Raw genomic sequence first — 18192 nt, forward strand, 5'->3', positions numbered from 1 at the left:
CTTATATTTAAATGAAAGCCAGCATTCTTTTCTGGGATGTCAGTCATTCCTTTGTGAAATACCAGTTTGGCAGTTTCTAATATTCAATGTTGGGTTGTAGGCACTGGAAATAAATTTATTGGTTAATGAGTGTTAACCAATCGCATTAAGAAAATTAGTACATTCACCACTTGGGTGAAAGGGGAATAAAAGGTATATTTGCGTTTCACAAATGTTTATCAAGTGCCATTTATGTGTCAGGCGTTGTATTAGGTGCTGAATGTGGAAGCCTGGGCATAGGGCTTTGTTGGTGACCTGGGAATGCTTCTCTGAGCAAGTGCTGTTTGAGCTGAAGTCTGGAGGAGGAGGAGGAGGAGGAGGAAGAGCCAGGCAGTTGAAGACAGAAGTTGCAGCACAAAGCCCTCCTGTCTCCACACTGTTCTGCTTGCATGGCTTCATTGCTGGGTGTGCCGCTGGCTCTACCTTCATTGCTGGCCCATTTTCCTCCTCGCACTTTAATTACTTGCTTCCTATTGCTCTCCTGTTTTTTTCTGATTTCTAACATCTTTCCAATAAAATAAAAAGCACCTAACTTGTTAATTTGTATTATGTGTCTCAGCTGTCTTGTATTTCTCAACAAGCTTTCCTAACTTCCTTTCCCCTGACTTCAGTGCACACTGCTGTTGCCCCGTCTGTAGCCCCACGAAGTTTGCCATTCTGTAATGCTAGAGGCTTTCTTCTGCACATAAATGTGACTCTGTGCTTAAGGGCTTTCTCTGGACAGGAATGCTAGGGAGTTAACAGCATAGTGACCAACAGCACTTGGTGAACTCATGCACCAGCACCCGTGCCCTCAGGCAGGACAGCTATGGGGCAATTCCAGATGGTCTCACAGAGTCCCCAGAAGATCTGAATCCCATCTGCCCATAACAATAACCTACTTCTTGACATACCTTGAATAAGCTTCCCTCTCTTCCATGTCTCCCTTCTCCATTTTTTCCTTTCCTTCCTTGCTTTGCTTCCTCAACAAACAACCGGAAGTCATGTTCTCAGGATCTGTTTCTGGGAGTCTCAAACTTAGGAGACAGATATGGGATTTTGGTGAATCACACTGTCAACTCTGTTCAGATCTTGGATTTTTGCCCATCAGTAAAAATTCAAAGCACGTATTGAAAAGAAGAGGTTGTCATAAAAGTAAAATATGCAGATTTAATGAGGGGAGGAGAGGAATGGAGGTGAGGACATTTGACTGTCTCGCTGCTGCATTATTTTATCATTGCTCACACGTCATTTAATCTTCACAGTTTTGCAAGAGAAATCTGTTTATTCTCATTCCTGTAGATGGAACATGGAGGCCCAGATACATTAAGTAACTTGCCTAAATTCACAGTAGTCAGGGCAACATAGCTGGGATTCCAATCAAAGTTGGACTTCTTCCTCAGCCCAGTAGTTCTCAAACATATCGGGGAGGCTACTCACCTGGATGATCTTTGTAGATCATAGTAAGACTTCAACATGTTAGATTCAAAGTGACTCTAAATTTTTTGCCAGATCAGATACTAAACTATGACCTGCATATGCTGAAGGAAGCAGAGTTCAGAGGATTAAGAACTAATGGAAGAAAAACTTTCAGAGAAATGTCTTTGAACTTGTTTTGGATTTGGGGAGTGGGGAGGAACTCTGTCCTCTGCTCACTGGACTCTGGGCAACATTGTGGTAGAAAGGTCACACTGAGGACCCTGAGTGTAACCTCCAGCTGCCTCCCCAGGTTGAGGGTGCAGGTCAGCATGGGTGATCTGCTTGTATCCCACTACCCTTAGCTTTCGTGGCCTCAGACAGTCCTTTCATTTTGTTGCCTACTGAGAGGGGCGGGCATTGGCTGAGCCTGTACCTACATCCTGCCACCATCTCCAGAAAGGCTCCCTGGCCCCTGCTCCACTCACATATACTGTGGGACACCCTGGGCCCGGTTGTAGCCTGTCACAGTACTTCATTGAAATTTCTTTTTTTTTTTTTTTTTTTTTTAATATTTATTTATTTATTTATTTATTTATTGTTTTGTTTTGTTTTGTTTTGTTTTTTCATTGAAATTTCTTACTGTCCCTCTCAAACTGGATGAATGAAGATTAGGACGATGCTGTATGTATCTTTGTATCCCTAGACCTCAGCATGAAGTACGTGTTCAGTAAATACATGAATGGATGAACAGATCAGACTTTGTGTTTGTTTCTGGAAATACAAAGAATGTTAAAGAGCGAGGGAGGGGAGTTGTTTGTAAAACCTTGCGGACTGGGAGGATTTAGAGAGATGAGGAAGTAAATACATAAATCATGGTTGACATGACCTGTCCTTGGGATGTCTTGGGAGGCCTTCAAAGCACAGCAGCTGGACCTTTCATAGCAATTTGATTTTGAATGAATAGCTGCTCAGGGAGCAAGGAGGCTTGTCTTAGTGGACCCAGAACATCATGGTACCTTGATGGGCTAGGAACTCATTCTGTACCACCATTAACGTCCCTGGCCATGACTGGCCAACTCACACTGAAGGGAAAAGGGACAGGACAGGTCTTGGCTCCCTCTTTTACTGCTGAGAAAGTGAGGTGCTTGGATTGGACAGAAAAGCAAAGGTGAGGCTGAGGAATTCAGTTAGCATCAACCCCAGCTTTTAAGCTAACCATGGTGAAGCCTTCGTATGCTTAGCAAGGCCCAGTACACTTGGCAGGGAAGAATAGTGATGAGAAAACTTTTTTTTTTTTTTTTTCCTTCTCACAGGTGTTTCATGGGACTCCCTCCCAGATGAGCTGCTCCTGGGGATCTTCTCTTGTCTCTGTCTCCCCGAGCTGCTGAAAGTCTCTGGTGTTTGTAAGAGGTGGTACTGCCTCGCGTAAGTATTTTGCACCCCTTTGGCACAAATGAGGGAAGAAGGGAAGGTTATGGATTCACTTTAGTCTGGTGAAACTAAAAGCCAAAAAGAATCTAGAAACCCCAAGTAAACTGTCTTCTGATTTTTATTGGTAGCATCTTTGCTATTAGTGGAAGAGAGGAATCCCCTGGAAGTGTCAACTATCCCCATTTCTGACAACTTCTTTGCCCAGTACTCAGTTTGGCACCTGTTTACCAGGTGTGGTGTCTGGGCCAGGAAGTGGGCTGAGAGCAGAGAGAGTTCTGGAAGGCCATGAAGATGGTGTGCCTCGCTCCAGGGGCCAGGCATGAGCACTGATCCCTAACCTCTGCCACTTACACTGTGCACCACCGAGCAAGGTACTTGACGCTTCTGAGCCTCAGCCTCCGGGTCCCGGGTATAAGCTGGAGTAACGGTTCCCCCTGTGGTGTGGTGTGATACGAGGATGAACTGTCCTGCTGGGGCAGGGCCTGTTGAGCACCATCCTCAGTGTCTTTTGGGAACACTTTTCAGGTGGAGACGGTGGCCTGGGAAGGCAGTAACAGACCTGAAGCAAAAAAAAAAAAAAAAAAAAAAAAAAAAGATGGGTTTTTGCTGTAGTTGTTGTTTTTCGCTGCTCTGGGAGTGGAACCCAGTCATGCACGCTGGGTGCACTCCGCCACCGACCTGCATTCCCAGCCTGAGGCTGCTTTCTAATTGAAACTTTTTTTTCTTTTTACCAGTTCCACCCTTGCCTTTCTCTGCTTTTGTGTTTGAAGACCATCTCTCTGGCTTCTTTCTCCACATAGCCAGAACTCCCTTTGTGAGACAGCAGGAGGCCTTCCTCAGTGTGCTGAAAGCAAGACGGCATAGGCATTGGCAGGAGTGGGCTGTATACCTAGAAGGCAAAGGATTTGCACGCCTGTAGTGCTCCCACAAACAGTGCTGAGCTTCACTTATCCCCACCCAGGAACCCCACTTTGGTTTTCCTTTCCCACCACAGTGCATTTGTCCACTCCATGCAGAATCTCAACCTTTTTTTTAAAAAAATAGTATTATACATATTTAAGGTATGCAACATGATGTGTTGATATACATATAGTGAAATAGTCACTATGCTTGAGCAAATACATAAACCCATCATTTCAGTTCCTCTTTTCTTTTTTTGTGGCAAAAACAAAATTCACTGTCTTAGCAAAAAATCTCAGATACACTACAACATTACTAATAGTCCTCATGTAGTATATTAGATTTTTTTAAAATTTTTTAGTTGTAAGTGAACACAATACCTTTATTTTATTTATTTATTTTATATGGTCCTGAGGTCGAACCCAGTGACTCACACATGTGAGGCAAGCACTCTACCACTGAGCCACAATCCCAGCCCCAGTATATTAGATCTTGAGACTTACTCAGCCTACAAATCTGTTGCTTTGTATCCTTCGAACTCTGTCTCCTACTCCTAAAGTCCATTGCTCTGCATCTCAAAATTGTCAGAAAAGCAAATAAATGACATTTATTCAGCACTTACTGTGTGCTTGGGGCTGTGTTATCAATTTAATTCTCCATATAGTCTTAAGTGGCAATATTCACGTTTTTTCAGTTTTAGGAATAGTAGGTTGAGAGGGAAGTGAGGAAGCAGGAATCTAAGGTCTGGCTGACTCCACAGCTTTAACCATAACTAGTTACATTTGGCTTAGGATTCAGATAGCTCTTGAATTCATCTATGCTTAAGATGGATGTTACTCGGGAACAAGGTTGAATGTTCCAAAATTTTCCCCAGGTTGTTACAAAATGCTTAGTAAGCTGTTTTTGCCTCCGTGCAAGGAGAAACGTCAGGCATGAGATCTGAGATAACCAGAGGGTGATCTAGTGTCATTTTCTTGGAAGGAGATTTTAGTCTAGGCAAGAGAAAGATGCAAAGCATTCCAGACTCTTATGGATATCTTATCTATAGTCTGCCTTTTTTAAATAATAGGGGTCAAATCACACACTGATAATTTCTGTATAACAAAAGTATTTCAAAACCTTGGCTAGTGGACCACTTATTTCAAGTACTATTTAAAAAGAAAATTCTAGTACACCTAAGAATTTAGAATATCCCCTTATGTGCTTGTATTTCACGTTTTATTTCATTTGATTGAACTCATCTGTGGATACATTTTTGAAATCTCTGTTTCTTTTAGAAACACTGTAATATTTTCCCTGTTCCTTCCACATTAGTACACACACGTACATACATACACATATGTGTGCATGTGATTGATTGCAGTGTAAGAGATACTACAAAGCAGAACTGAACTGTGACTGCTGTTTCTTAGGCGATATGTATGATAGCTGTATCTCCTAATAAAATAGTGGTAAAATGGAAAAATAGAGTAGAATAACTTTCTTCCTTAAGTTATATTTTAATGTTGCTTTTGGAAAGTGTGGTGTTCATGGATTTTTATTGTTGTTAGCAGTAATGGGGATTAAACCCAGGGGCACTCTACCACTGAACTGTAAGCTATGTCTTCAGCCCTCTTTATTTTTCATTTTAAGAAAGAGTCTCCCTAAATTACCAAGGCCGACCTTGAATTTGTAATCCTCCTGTCTCAGCCTCCTGAGTACTGGGATTGCAGGCATGCCTCACCATGCCAGGTCTGTTCATGCTTAACAAAAATGGCAAGTGGTATCATTTAAGAAATTCTGAAACTGCTTATCTGGTAATAATCAATTAAGTGATTTGAATAATCATTTTTAAAGTTGTCATATTGAATTGAAAACTAGAATTTTATTCTTTCATTCCAGGTCATTAGAAATGCTAATTTTAGTATTGAACCACCTAAGTTGGAAATATATAGAAAGTGAAAGGTAGAAATTTATTCATATTATGATCAAGAAATATTTAGCAGTGTGTTTAATATATCATAGCTAATCACATAGTCAACTTTAAAACAAAACTTCCTTCAAAGGGATTTAGCAGCTGTGCCTTCCTGATTAGTAATATCTCTGAGGGCCTCCAGCATTACCTGTGACTACTGACTAAGTCAAGCACCTCCTGTTTTCTAGGTTCGACGAATCTCTCTGGCAAACCTTGGACCTCACAGGTAAAAATCTGCACCCAGATGTAATTGTTCGTCTGCTGTCTCGAGGCGTGGTGGCCTTCCGCTGCCCCCGATCTTTTGTGGACCAACCATTGGTTGAACACTTCAGGTAAAAAAGTAAACTCCCCAAAAGGGCTCTTTCTAAATGAGGTGAAAACAGAGCAGAACACAGCCTTACAGCCTGTGACAGATCCTCCTTGCAGTCTGGGACATTGTTACGTATTACGCCCTGTGGCCTTTGGGTTGAAACACGCACAGGTTTCAGCGATGTCACTTCCTTTTTCACTCAGTGTTATATCGGACTCTCCCTGGGGTCAGAGATGTTCACATAGAGGCCGGGGATGTACCTCAGTGGGAGAGCACTCGCCTAGCATTTATGAGGCCCAGGGTTTGCTCCCCAGTACCCGCCACCACACACACAGCAGGTGTTCACTTGGCTGCTTGTGTTGGGTCCTCAGCAGACACAGGTTGTGAAGGCCGTGGGGCAGCTCCCTCGCCCGCATTCTTCCCCCGCTGCCTCTTTCTGATAAATAAAAAAGTGGGAGTGTTGTTTTCAGATTGGTAGCGTGTACTTTCAGTCCTATTGTGGACAGATTTGGGCAGAATTAGAATCTGGATAAAAAAAGATGCCGTCTTTGTTTTTTGGCTTCTTTTTGTGTGTGTGGTTTTTTGTTTGTTTGTTTGGTAGATTATTTTGAAAAAGACATTTCTGGGGCATTGCTCCTGATGTGCTATCTCACTCTCGAGTAGATTAACTAGATACTGAGGAGGAAAAAGAGCTAAGGGTCAAACGTGTCTCCCCACTCTAGTATTTTTCCTTTTTTTCCATCATTGAATCCATCTCCTGGCTTCCTTTTTCCTCTCTCATGGCTGTTCTTAGTCTCCTTGAAATGTGCGATTTTTTTGTTGCTGTTGTTCACTCCAGGATTCATTCCTGGCTGCTTTTCTTCTTAATCTACACACTGTTCTCAGACGTGTTAACGCTCTGGACTCTCACATCCTTATCTATAACTCAACCCTCTTTTAAATTCCCTATTTCTAGTTAACTTAAAACTTCCAAACCTGAATTTCTTCCAAGTACCTCAGTGTTAGCATATCTAAAATTAAACTTGGCCTCCCTTTGAAACTTGTCCCTCTTCTGTCTTCCCTGTTTCAGTGCATAACCCCTGCCACCCACCCACTCACCCTCGCTAGAAACTGGGTTCATCTTGGGCTTGATCTCCTTGTCATGCACACCCAGCTCATTCTCGTAATGCCCATTAATGTTCTAACTGGGACTGTCTTGGCAGCAGTGTCTGTACTTGGCATAGATCCCTTTGAATTTAAAAAAAAAAATGAGAATGGGCAATAACAAGTAGCAATTTGTTTTATGACCAGAACTATATTCAGTACATGAAATGTGTATTTAGGGTCTTACTTGTGATCAACTGCTCATTTGGGGACAAGAAGGGGCTGGATTTGACCTGAATGTCCTTGTGAAAGCCACCTCACTGAGCCTCTTTTTTGTCTTCTTTATTCAGCCCTTTTCGTGTCCAGCACTTGGATCTGTCGAACTCAGTTATTAACGTCTCCACCCTCCATGGCATTCTGTCTCAGTGCTCCAAGTTGCAGAATCTGAGCCTGGAAGGCCTGCAGCTTTCTGATCCCATTGTTAAGTGAGTGGCAACCAAAGACTGTGATAAAGGCATTTGTTATGTTTTATAAATTTGTCCCCTGTATATGACTAGGGTACCCTTTCATCCATGTCCAGAAGGAAACACAAAATATCTCATGCAGTGCTCCAACTGCTGTAGAACTTTCCAGAACTTAGTGCATGATGCATGCCTCATTTGTGGGTGAGACAGATAATGACAGTGCAACATGTTTGTTAAATTCATTGGTGAATACGAAGCAGCCAGAGAAGCCAAATTAAATTTGGGGAGGGCAGCCTTCTCAGAGGAAGTGACTCGTGAGCTGGATATTGAAAACATTCACATAGATCTCCAAGTGGCAGTACCAAGGAAGCAGCTGAGGTAAAACTGCTGGTGCCGTGTACTAAGTTCTTTAAATGCATGCATATTGCACTCTGAGAGGACCCCATGAAATATGTTCTTATTGTTTCCTTCTTATAAATGTGGAAATTGAGCACTGAGAGACTGAATAACCTGTCCCAGGTCACGCTGTTAGTGGGTGACTGAATCAAGATTTGAACCTGTCATTACAACATGAGTTCAGAATAATGACTCTTCGTCACTAGAATGCCCTAAACAAGGTATTTAGGAATATAGTACAGGAGAGGACAAATGTAAGAGATGTAATAGTGAAAGAACCTTGTGATTTTACAGGTGGAAATTTGCTTACAAACTAATTTCAGTTATGGGTCAAATGGATGTATGCTCATCCCATTACTTTGTTTTTTAATTTAGTACGTACATTTATTACATAGTCCTTTATTACATTACATCACTTAATCTTAATATCACCACAAAGAAGATACTGTTAGTGTTATTTCACAGATGAATAAACTGAGGCAAAGAACTCTGCTTAGTGTCCCAGAGATAATGAAATGTGAATTTTAAACTCACTTCTGATTCAAAGGCCTGTGCACTTAATTACACTAACTTCCTTTCCTCCAAGTTCCTATTGGTTGAACAAGAGTGCCTCATCAGTATTCCTTTGGAAATTTTCTCTTTTTCTAGTAATCTTGCGCAGAACTCAAATTTAGTACGACTCAACCTTTGTGGCTGTTCTGGATTTTCTGAATCTGCCCTGAAGACTTTGCTAAGCAGCTGTTCCAGGTAGGAGAGATTTGAACCTTGATTATAGACCTCTTGCATCAAATATAGTTATCCTTCACATCTGAATAGGGTTGGATGAACTTTCTGAGCTTTTCTTATCTCTCCATGTTTTTGACTTGGATAACTCTGTATCCTTTGCTTTGCAAAACTTTCCAGGCTAAATTCTGGAATCAAATTAATTCTATTTGTATGGGAGAGATACTTGTATAGTGATTTCTTTTTTCTGTTTATTTATTACTATGAAAGTAAGGAAAATGTGGTGTATTTATCATAGTGTAGATGTAAGAAATCTGTCCACACTTGACTATACAGTCAAGTTTTTCCCCTTTAATATCTATAGACCTAACTTGCAAGTTTTGCTCAAAAATAGTACATTTTAAGTATAAACCATAATAGATGAGGGTGATTCCTTTAACATCTTTTATAACGTCAGTGATTAAAGGTACAGAGTTACAGATACTTCTAAGTGAGGGGAGACATGGTTTACAGAATACACAATACTATGTATATATGAGTGTGTGTGTGTATTATTTATTTTTTAGCTATTCCTTGATCTCTATATATAGCATTTGTATATAGCATTTGTACCTGTGTCTTATTAGTGATCTGCTGAAAGTTGATTGCCTTTGGATAAGAATGTCATCAATAAGATAAGACAGATGTATAGTACTACTTTACTCAGTGGTTCTGGGAAGTGGAGGGTGAGGTTTAATAGATAATTGTCTTTGAAAACCTCTTTGACTCAGTTAACAAAGGCACAATTAGATGAAGTGGCATTTTGCAATCCTCAGTACCATCTATCAGTTTCGTAAAATATTTTGAGTGATTGCGTAGTCTGTGGTTGTTCACCCGCCACCTGGATGGTTTGAGAATGAAAACATATAGGCTAGTGTTTCCACTTACAGTCCTGGAATGAGGGTTGAGTCTTCAGGAGAGGAGAGCACTCCCCTTTATTTCCAGAAGGGGGCAGCACTCACTGGGATCTTTGCTCAGATCCCCTAGCAACTTCAGAGGCAGATGCTGCAGGGAAGTGTCAGAGGGGAGAAGGCAGTTTCCCATGAGCAAAGGTAGAGGCTTAGAACGGTGCAAGTTCTATGCATAAAACTGTAAGAAATCTCTGGTTTTGTGTTTTCTTTATTTACAGCTTGAGGCAAATTCATTTCTGTTTGGTAGGTTCATGTTTTCCTTGTTACCCTTCTTTTGTGCAGACTGGATGAGCTGAACCTCTCCTGGTGCTATGAGTTCACTGAAAAGCACGTGCAGGTGGCCGTCGCACATGTGTCAGAGACCATCACCCAGCTGAATCTTAGTGGCTACCGGAAGAATCTCCAGAAATCAGGTTCGAGTGTCTGGGCCTTGGCAGCTGAGGCTTTAACAGTACAAACAGATTTGATATATTAAACATCTGCTAAGTTCTCTTCTGCATATCTCAAAGTTAGTCCAGTGCCTATGTTATTTCCTTTTCCAGGTGAGGAACTGCTGGTCAGAAGGGTTAGATAAAGGTAGATAGCTATTGAATTATAGTATGAGGTTGCGAATGGAAAGGATATTTTTTTCAACAGCTTCACATTGCAATCTCAGTCTGGGCTGCATAAAACCTAGTTACTCCAGTGGCACACATCCACCACATCTTGAGGTTGGTACTAGCTCATTTGAGTGTAGGAATATAGTTTATGGAATACTAGTTTGTAGTGTACCTTTTTTCTCCCCAAGGAGCCCATTTTCAATGATGATACTACATCAGCAGCAGCTGTGTGATATGCCATCAAATAATATGGAATAATTTATATTAAACAATAATTTATGCAGCTGATCTTGTAATGGACATTTAATATCTTTTTGAGTTTCTCCCTTCCATAAATAACTTTGCAATGGACAGAGACAAATCTTTGGGCACATTTCCAAGAATGGATTCTTAAAAGTGAAATTGTTAACTCTTAAGTCTAGGCACTATTCTCAAACTTTGGCTAGTTCTTGCCAGATTGCCTTCCAAGGAGTTTAAATCCCACCAGTGAGCATTCTCCCCATTGAATCCCACCATCCTTGGTTCTTCCCTGTTTATCCTCAGGAGAAGGGTTGGCAGTGTCCTAGTTATAACCCTTTCCTGCACCAGAATTTCCCACTACCTTGAGGGTTTTTCTGACATGAACTTGGGGTAGGCTTGAAAAACTGCCATGAGGCAAACTGCTATTAATTTTGCCTGAGTATAGATTAAAACTCTTCTTTTTGTTCTTCCAGAAAAAAGTGAAAAGATAGCTTTTTATCAAGTTTTGGCAAGAATTGTAGATAATAAAATCCAGCTTCCTAGACATATGTAGCTCAAGGACAAAGAAAGTATAAATTAAAGTGAAAGGTTTTTTTTTTTTTTTTATTTTTTACAGACTGCATTTTGATTCACTGTACACAAATGGGGTACATCATTTCATTTCTATGGTTGTACATGATGTAGATTCATAACATTCATGTAATCATACATGTACATAGGGTAATGATATCTGTCTCATTCCTCCATTTTTCATACCCCCTCTCCCTCATATTTCCTTCTGCATAATCTAAAGTTCCTCCATTCTTCTCTCACTCCCCACCCCCACCCCCATTATATATCATCATCCACTTGGGAATAAAAATTTTTAATTAATGTCATTAGTGTAGGACACACTATTTTGTTATATATAAGGTAATATGGATTTGGTTTTGACTCCCAAATCGGTACCTGGCTGCCTGGTTCCAAATACCCATTCTGCCATTTTCTGGAGAGCCATGAACAATTTGCTTAATTTTTCTGTTCCTGTTTCCTCATCAACAAAATGGATATAATTATAGGACCAACCTCTTTTTTTTAACAGACTGCATTTTGGAATTACCTAGTTTTTAAAATCCCTTCTAGCTCTAGTAGATCTACCGTTTGTGGTTAAATGAAGGAAATAGTTAAAAGGGAATCTTGGCAGCAATTATTGTTTACTAACACTTCCCACCAAGGGAAGACAGGGCTTAAATGGGGAGTTGGAGAGGGAGACTAATTTTATCCCCTCTCTGTTTGGTTCTTCCTCTGATGGTATCAAAGATTATATAATTTTATTGATGGCTAGTTGGCTGCCTAGACATTTGGTCACCTAAAATCGTATTATGCTTTTTCTTCATTTTATGGTCATTCATTGAACAAATGTTGATGGAGCACCACAAGGGAGGAAGCTCTTTCAGAGTTGCCTAAGCATGTGTCCTTGAACAAAATGAAGATGGCTTACATTCTATGCAGGAGCCAGACAATGAACAAAACTCAAATGTTATGAAAGATAAAGCCGAGGAGCAGGTAGAATGTGGAGGGAGTGGACTACTTTTAGATGCACTGGTCAAACAGAGGCCCTCTCTGAGGAGGTAACACTTGAGCAGAGCCCTGGTTGAATGAAGGAGATATCCATGTGGATTTGTGAGACAACACTGTGGAACAAAGGACCAGCAGATGCAAGAGCTTCATATGGCAACCCGTGTGTGAGAAGGAGCAAGGGAGAGAACAGGCAGCCAAAGGTTCTCTAAGCCAAAGAAAAAGTTTTGGATTTTTTCTAAGTGAGATGGGAAACCAGTGGAATATTCTGAGCCAGACAGTGTTATGAACTGACTTGCTTGCCTTTTTTTTTTTTTTGGTGGTACTAGGGAATGAACCTAGGGAAGCTTTATCACAGCTACGTCCCAGCCCTATTCTGAGATGAGGTCTCACTAAATTGCTGAAACTGGACTCAGGCTTGAGGTCTTCCTGTTTCAGCCTCCTGAATCACTAGGATTACAGGCATGCACCACCAAGCCTGGCCGACTTGTCTTTAAAAAAAAAAAAAAACTCTAGTGCCAGGCTGTAGGGGCAAAAGTGTGAAGCAGGGAGAACCGTTAGGAGAATAGGGTGATAACATTCGTGGTGATAAGAAATAATCAGATTTGGGGTACATTTCAAAAACCAACATAAGATTTGGAGACAGATTGGATGTGGGAAGTGAGAAAAACAGTCAAATGTGGTTCCTAGAGTTTGGGCCTAAGCAACTGGATCCATGCAGTTATCACTTACTGAGATGGGGGAACTTTGGGGAAGCAACAGATTTAGGGGACATACTGAATATTTGGTTTTAGAAGTAAGTTGGATGCCATCACATATCTAAGTATAGGGTAAGTTGAGAAGCAATTGGAAATGAAAGTCTAGAATTCAGGGAAGGGGATGTGGCCAAAACTAGCTATGAGAAGAAAAAAATCCTCAACGGAAAAGTTTTCCTGTTGCTCTGAACAAATCACATTGATTCCTATTGTTGAGCTCATGTGACTTCTTTCTAAATTCTGAAAAGGATCTGTACAATCCCAACACCCTCACTAGCTGCAATTATTGCAATATTTTCTTTCCTCTTTCTTTCTTTGTGTATAAACGTGAGTTTGTGTGTGTGTGTGTGCATGTGACTAAATAAAGATTATGATATATTGTACAGGTTTTGTTTTCAGTATGTCTCCTAATGTTTATGTCACTGAAAAGCTTTTTAATACCAGTGATTAGAATTATATTTCATGAAATAGATGGAGGTTAATAAAATAAACTATCTGAAGTTGGGATATTTGTAACTATTGCCATAGTGAGTGCATTTGTGCACATCTGCATTTTTCTAAGTGAAACAACTAGACCAAAAGGCAAAATGATGTGTAATGTGAGTTTTAAAATACCAGTTCAATATCAAAAAAGGAAAGAAATCACTTTCAGTCTCTGGGAAGGCTGCACATAAAATTATCCATTTCTGGTGGATTGTTTCATCAATTATTTCATCAGTTCTGGGTACTAGAACAGAATTTTTTTCACTTGATGACCGAAAAGTGATATTTATTTAGTATTTGTTACTCTATTATCTTTTTTGATAACAGTTCATGTTTTGTGTTTTCCATATGTACATATATATATATATGTACATATATATACACACCATATATATTCCTCTCATATATACAATAAGACTACTCTGTTTAACTTATGTTGAAAACATTTATTACCAGTTTTCTGATACTTCTCTAATTTTTTTTTATTCTAACATGGTAGATTCCGCCCCACCCCCCACTGCCGCCAGCATGGAGATCAAATCCCAGGGCCTTACCCATGCCAGGCAAGCACTCTGCCACATCCCCAGCCCTAATAGTAGAATTTTTAAAAATGTATGTAGTCGATTATAGGTGTTTCCAAATGTCTTTATGTTTAGAAACACTATCTATCCCAAATTCAATAAATAATTGCCCAAATTATATGTGGAATTTGTTGTGATATATTGTTTGAGTTGGAGAAATATTTTGCCAGTTGTGCTAGCAGCATTGTTTTTTAATGAGACATGGTTTCCCTCACTGGTTTGAAGTACCACCCTTATATTAGTCTCTGTGTACTCATGTTTTGCTGTTGCAGATGGGATTTGTTTTCTTCCTTGTGTTTTTCTTGCCAGTTGCTGATACATAATTAAGCTAAGGATTGTTGTTAAGCAGTCATTTTACACAGCCCTCTTAACATTTCCAGTAGTCTTTCAGATGAGCTCTTAGGTTTTGTGAGTAGAAAATTTTCTATGCCAAGATGATCATTTGGTTTTTTCTTTCTGATAATGCATTGTTAAATTCCATTGTCTTGAATTTGCAGCACAATCGTTAAATGATAGTAGTGATAGCAAATATCCTTGTCTTGTTCCTCATTTGGCATTGACCATCATATTTGTTCATTTTTCCTAGATGTCTCTACCTTAGTTAGAAGATGCCCCAACCTTGTCCACCTGGACTTAAGGTATACTTTTATTTTATTTTAGATCATAAGTTGAAAAATCTTGATTGCTCACTGAATGGGGGAAAGGCTGCTAATGTTTAATGGAAGGAACTGAGCAGTAGTATTCTCCGTCCCGGGTGGTTTTGAATATCTTCTCTTCTGTTCTGTTACAGTGACAGTGTCATGCTAAAGCATGACTGCTTTCCAGAATTTCTCCAGCTCAGCTACCTCCAACACCTGTCACTCAGTCGGTGCTATGATATAATTCCTGAAACTCTACTGTGAGTATGTTTTTTATATTTTTTATTTATATGTATCCCATTTGTTTACAATAAAAATAAATTTAAAAATTTTTTTACTTATTTATTTTTTAATGCTCATAAGAGAGAGGGACCAAAAGATTCCACTTGGTGTTAAAATTCATCATTATTAATAGCAAACATTTAAACTTAAATATTAACATTAGGATATACAAACTGGCTAGGAAAGACCAGCAAAATAGAAATGCCAAGGCAGAGTTCTTGCTTAAAATATCTGATAAAGTTGAGTTGACTAAGATTATTCACTAAACATTTGTTATTATGCTGTCAGTATTTAAAAATACTAGAATGCTGTGCTGCTACCTTTGAAGGACATGCAAAAGAAGCATAAGCAAGCCTTTACCTCCAGAGCACTTGGAGTATTATTGGGAAGGCAGAACCCATGAAGTGAATAGGTGTCCCTCCCTACCCCACTCCCTGCCAAAAAAAAAAAAAAAAAAAAAATTCAGATCAACTCTAGTTAATTTCAAAAGCCTTCATCTGGACGTACAGAAAAAGTTCTGTAATCTAGTGATGCACCTCTGGATGGATAAGGAACATGAAGAATCAAAGCATGTAGGTGGTGCACATTCATGAGAGTCTGATGCTGTCTGAACAGAGGGGCTATGAGTGAAGTGACATCCAGATGTCACTTACTGCCTGAGCTGGGTCTAGATTCAAGGGCTCCTGGAAAAATTCAAAATAGTCTCTAGTGGTTCATCCAAGGTTTAATTTTACTTTCTTAGCAATTTCTACAGAGTCAAGAGAGTTGAATCCATCTTGCTTTTAGGATGTGCTATACCCAAGTGTTTTGGGAATTATCTCATCATCTCTTAATTTTTAAAAGGTTTCCTTTATTTTATCCCAAAACGACTTTGGGATAAATCTTCCTAATGACTAATGTAAATGTATAGCAATTTCATGGCAAACCACAAGAGGTCAGTATTTTGCACTTCATCAGTTGCTCTTTTTATTACAGCCAATTTATGCCCCATATGAGGCTGCTGTACTCATTTAGCTCAGTATCCAAATGACAGTAACTTAGCTTCAGCTCCCTACCTAAGGAGGGTGGTGAATTTAAACAAAAAAATGTTATTTAGTTCTCAGATTAATGATTTGGATCTCATACATTAGTTTTTAGTTAATGACTAAATTAGATACTTCAGCCATACAAGGTTAACTAATAGAATTAGGAAATCTAGTACTTGTGTGATGAATCATTTTAATGAATGTCAAGGCTCAGGGATTGAGCTGGTATCTCATGTGGAAAAGCACTACCTAAAATGGATGCCAGTATTTACCTGCATGGCTCTCAAATGTTGGGGTCTAAACGCATAAACATGGAACTTTAATTAAAATTCCTGCCTCTCTATTTTCTAGCATCCAGAACTCCTAGGAGCCTCTAGAGTCTACCCAAAAAGGTTTCTCTGTCATCCTTTCTCTCCTGCCCTTGCCATCTGGGCTCCCAATTCTTTGCCAGGAGAGAATTCTTTTCTGATTTCTTTTCTCAAGAGAATCTATCCATATGTCTTGTTTTGGTCCCTTCTCTGCAGAAATAAAGAAGCTAAGCAGGTAATAACCAAGACACTTTTTCTCAACCAGAGCTGAGGGGAGGACTGTTTGTGTCCAGTGGGTAATTGTACTACCTGTATTAGTAATCCCTGCAGGCATTGTGAACTGATTGGTGGTTGAGGCCTGAAGTCGCAGACCTGGGTGTGAACCTTCTTTGCATTATTATTATTTGTCTAAATCTTACCTTGAAATAAGAGAAAGGGCGTCAGGAGTTTAGTTAAAAGTCGGAGCACCAGAATAGAGTGAGAACAATTAAGGCCAAGAATATGTTTCTTTAGGCATAATGTAAACATCATGATAGTTTTACATGATAAATCCCTTAAGATGATTTTTTTGTACCCTATCATAAGTCTCTTGAAATAAAATGTTTTGCCTGGTAATTTCATTCTGCAGCTGATATATTTGAAATTCATAATTAAAACTTCCAGGTGCCTCAACAATAATTTCCAGAGAGCAGCCATCTGTGCTAAAGAATTCAAGGTTATTGACTTCTTATCTAGGAAGTTGGAAAATAAAATTTGAGTGTTTGTACAGTAATAATAATTGAGAAATACTGAGAAACTTCAGGTTTTTCCTCCTCACATCCTCTCATACCTATTTCCTTATTCCTTAACTGGTCTTACTTCCCATATCTAAACTCTTTTATAAATACTCCCTCTATCTCACTCAAGTAAGAAATGCAAGATGAAGAGAGTAAATTGATCTCAGATTAGGAGAAACTGAATAATTCCTGTTAGAAGAATCTGTAGTTGAGGCATTTTAGGTTTTATAAAGGAAAATAGAATTATGTAAATGAGCAAACTATGAGTTCATAAAGATTTTTGTTTACTAAAATTGAACAGAGATCTTGAAGACAATACCAGCCTCATTTTACACTTCTTAAATTAGAAGCAATGGCTTTTAAACTCATTTCTGTTCACTAACCCTGTTTATTTTTTATTTTCTTCCATGTAATGTCAAAAATGTTGCAGATTTTTTTTTGTTGTTGTAGGTAACGCATATAACAAGAGGCAGTGTTTTTGTTTCTTCTTTAAAAATTTGAAGACTTTCTGATCCTTGACCCCTTAGCTCATCCCATGTGGCTCCCCTCTTACATGTGACGAGTACTGTGTGATTTCCTTTCTCACCAAATCTCTTTCCAATGCTGTTGTGAGAACATTTCCTCCTCTGCCATCTGCTGTCCCTCCTCCTTTTCTTACTCCCACCTACAGTTTCTTTAAATTATTATCTGCTGTAGAATGATTCATAATTTGGCTGCTTTGGTTATCCCAGAACTAGAATTCTCAAGTTATTGCAAAGTTCTCAGATGCTCAGATTTCACGTAAGATCAAAGTTAGATGGTATTGCGATCATCTTCAGTAGTAAGTGTAAGCATCATGATCATGACCTGCTTCTACAGTCCAGAGACTAGCTTACTTTAAGAACAACTATCTGATTTTCTTTTTGATCTCACAGATTTTCTTTTGATGTTATGACCTTCAGACCTAATTGTGCCCTTATGAACAACCATATTTCTTTTGAATAGTGCTTTCCTTTTCTACATTACCCTTCATCTTGTATTAAACTAGCATCTATTAAACATCTGTGGTGCTTAAGATCCTTTGTGAAATGTAGAATAAATACAGTTAGAGGGAAAGTGGGAAGGCTGAAAGAGCAAGAACAGAAGGTCTTGCTGCCCACTGAACAGGCTAGTTTCTGTACATTTGCAGGAAGAACCCAAGGTTTGGGGTACAGGTGAGTGCCATAATCTGAGCTAGGTTTTACAAGGACTCCTTGGACAGTGATGTAGAATATAATAGAAGGAAGAGATTGTAGACCATGTGACCATTCTTAAAAGGCAC

The 18192-nt window shown here is 39.4% G+C and overlaps 1 protein-coding gene across 1 annotated transcript in view; it reads left to right on the top strand.

Annotated features, from left to right (window-relative positions):
- Positions 1 to 18192, top strand: part of Skp2 (S-phase kinase associated protein 2) — a 28479-nt gene that overhangs the window by 7528 nt on the left and 2759 nt on the right. The window contains exons 3-9 of the mRNA XM_047555743.1: positions 2751 to 2862; positions 5911 to 6054; positions 7466 to 7600; positions 8624 to 8722; positions 9931 to 10061; positions 14450 to 14501; positions 14654 to 14761. Of these exons, the coding sequence (XP_047411699.1) occupies positions 2751 to 2862; positions 5911 to 6054; positions 7466 to 7600; positions 8624 to 8722; positions 9931 to 10061; positions 14450 to 14501; positions 14654 to 14761 (781 nt within the window). The remainder of the gene's footprint in view (positions 1 to 2750; positions 2863 to 5910; positions 6055 to 7465; positions 7601 to 8623; positions 8723 to 9930; positions 10062 to 14449; positions 14502 to 14653; positions 14762 to 18192) is intronic.

This window comes from Sciurus carolinensis, chromosome 6 (genome assembly GCF_902686445.1).
Source record: "Sciurus carolinensis chromosome 6, mSciCar1.2, whole genome shotgun sequence".
NCBI lineage: Eukaryota > Metazoa > Chordata > Mammalia > Rodentia > Sciuridae > Sciurus > Sciurus carolinensis.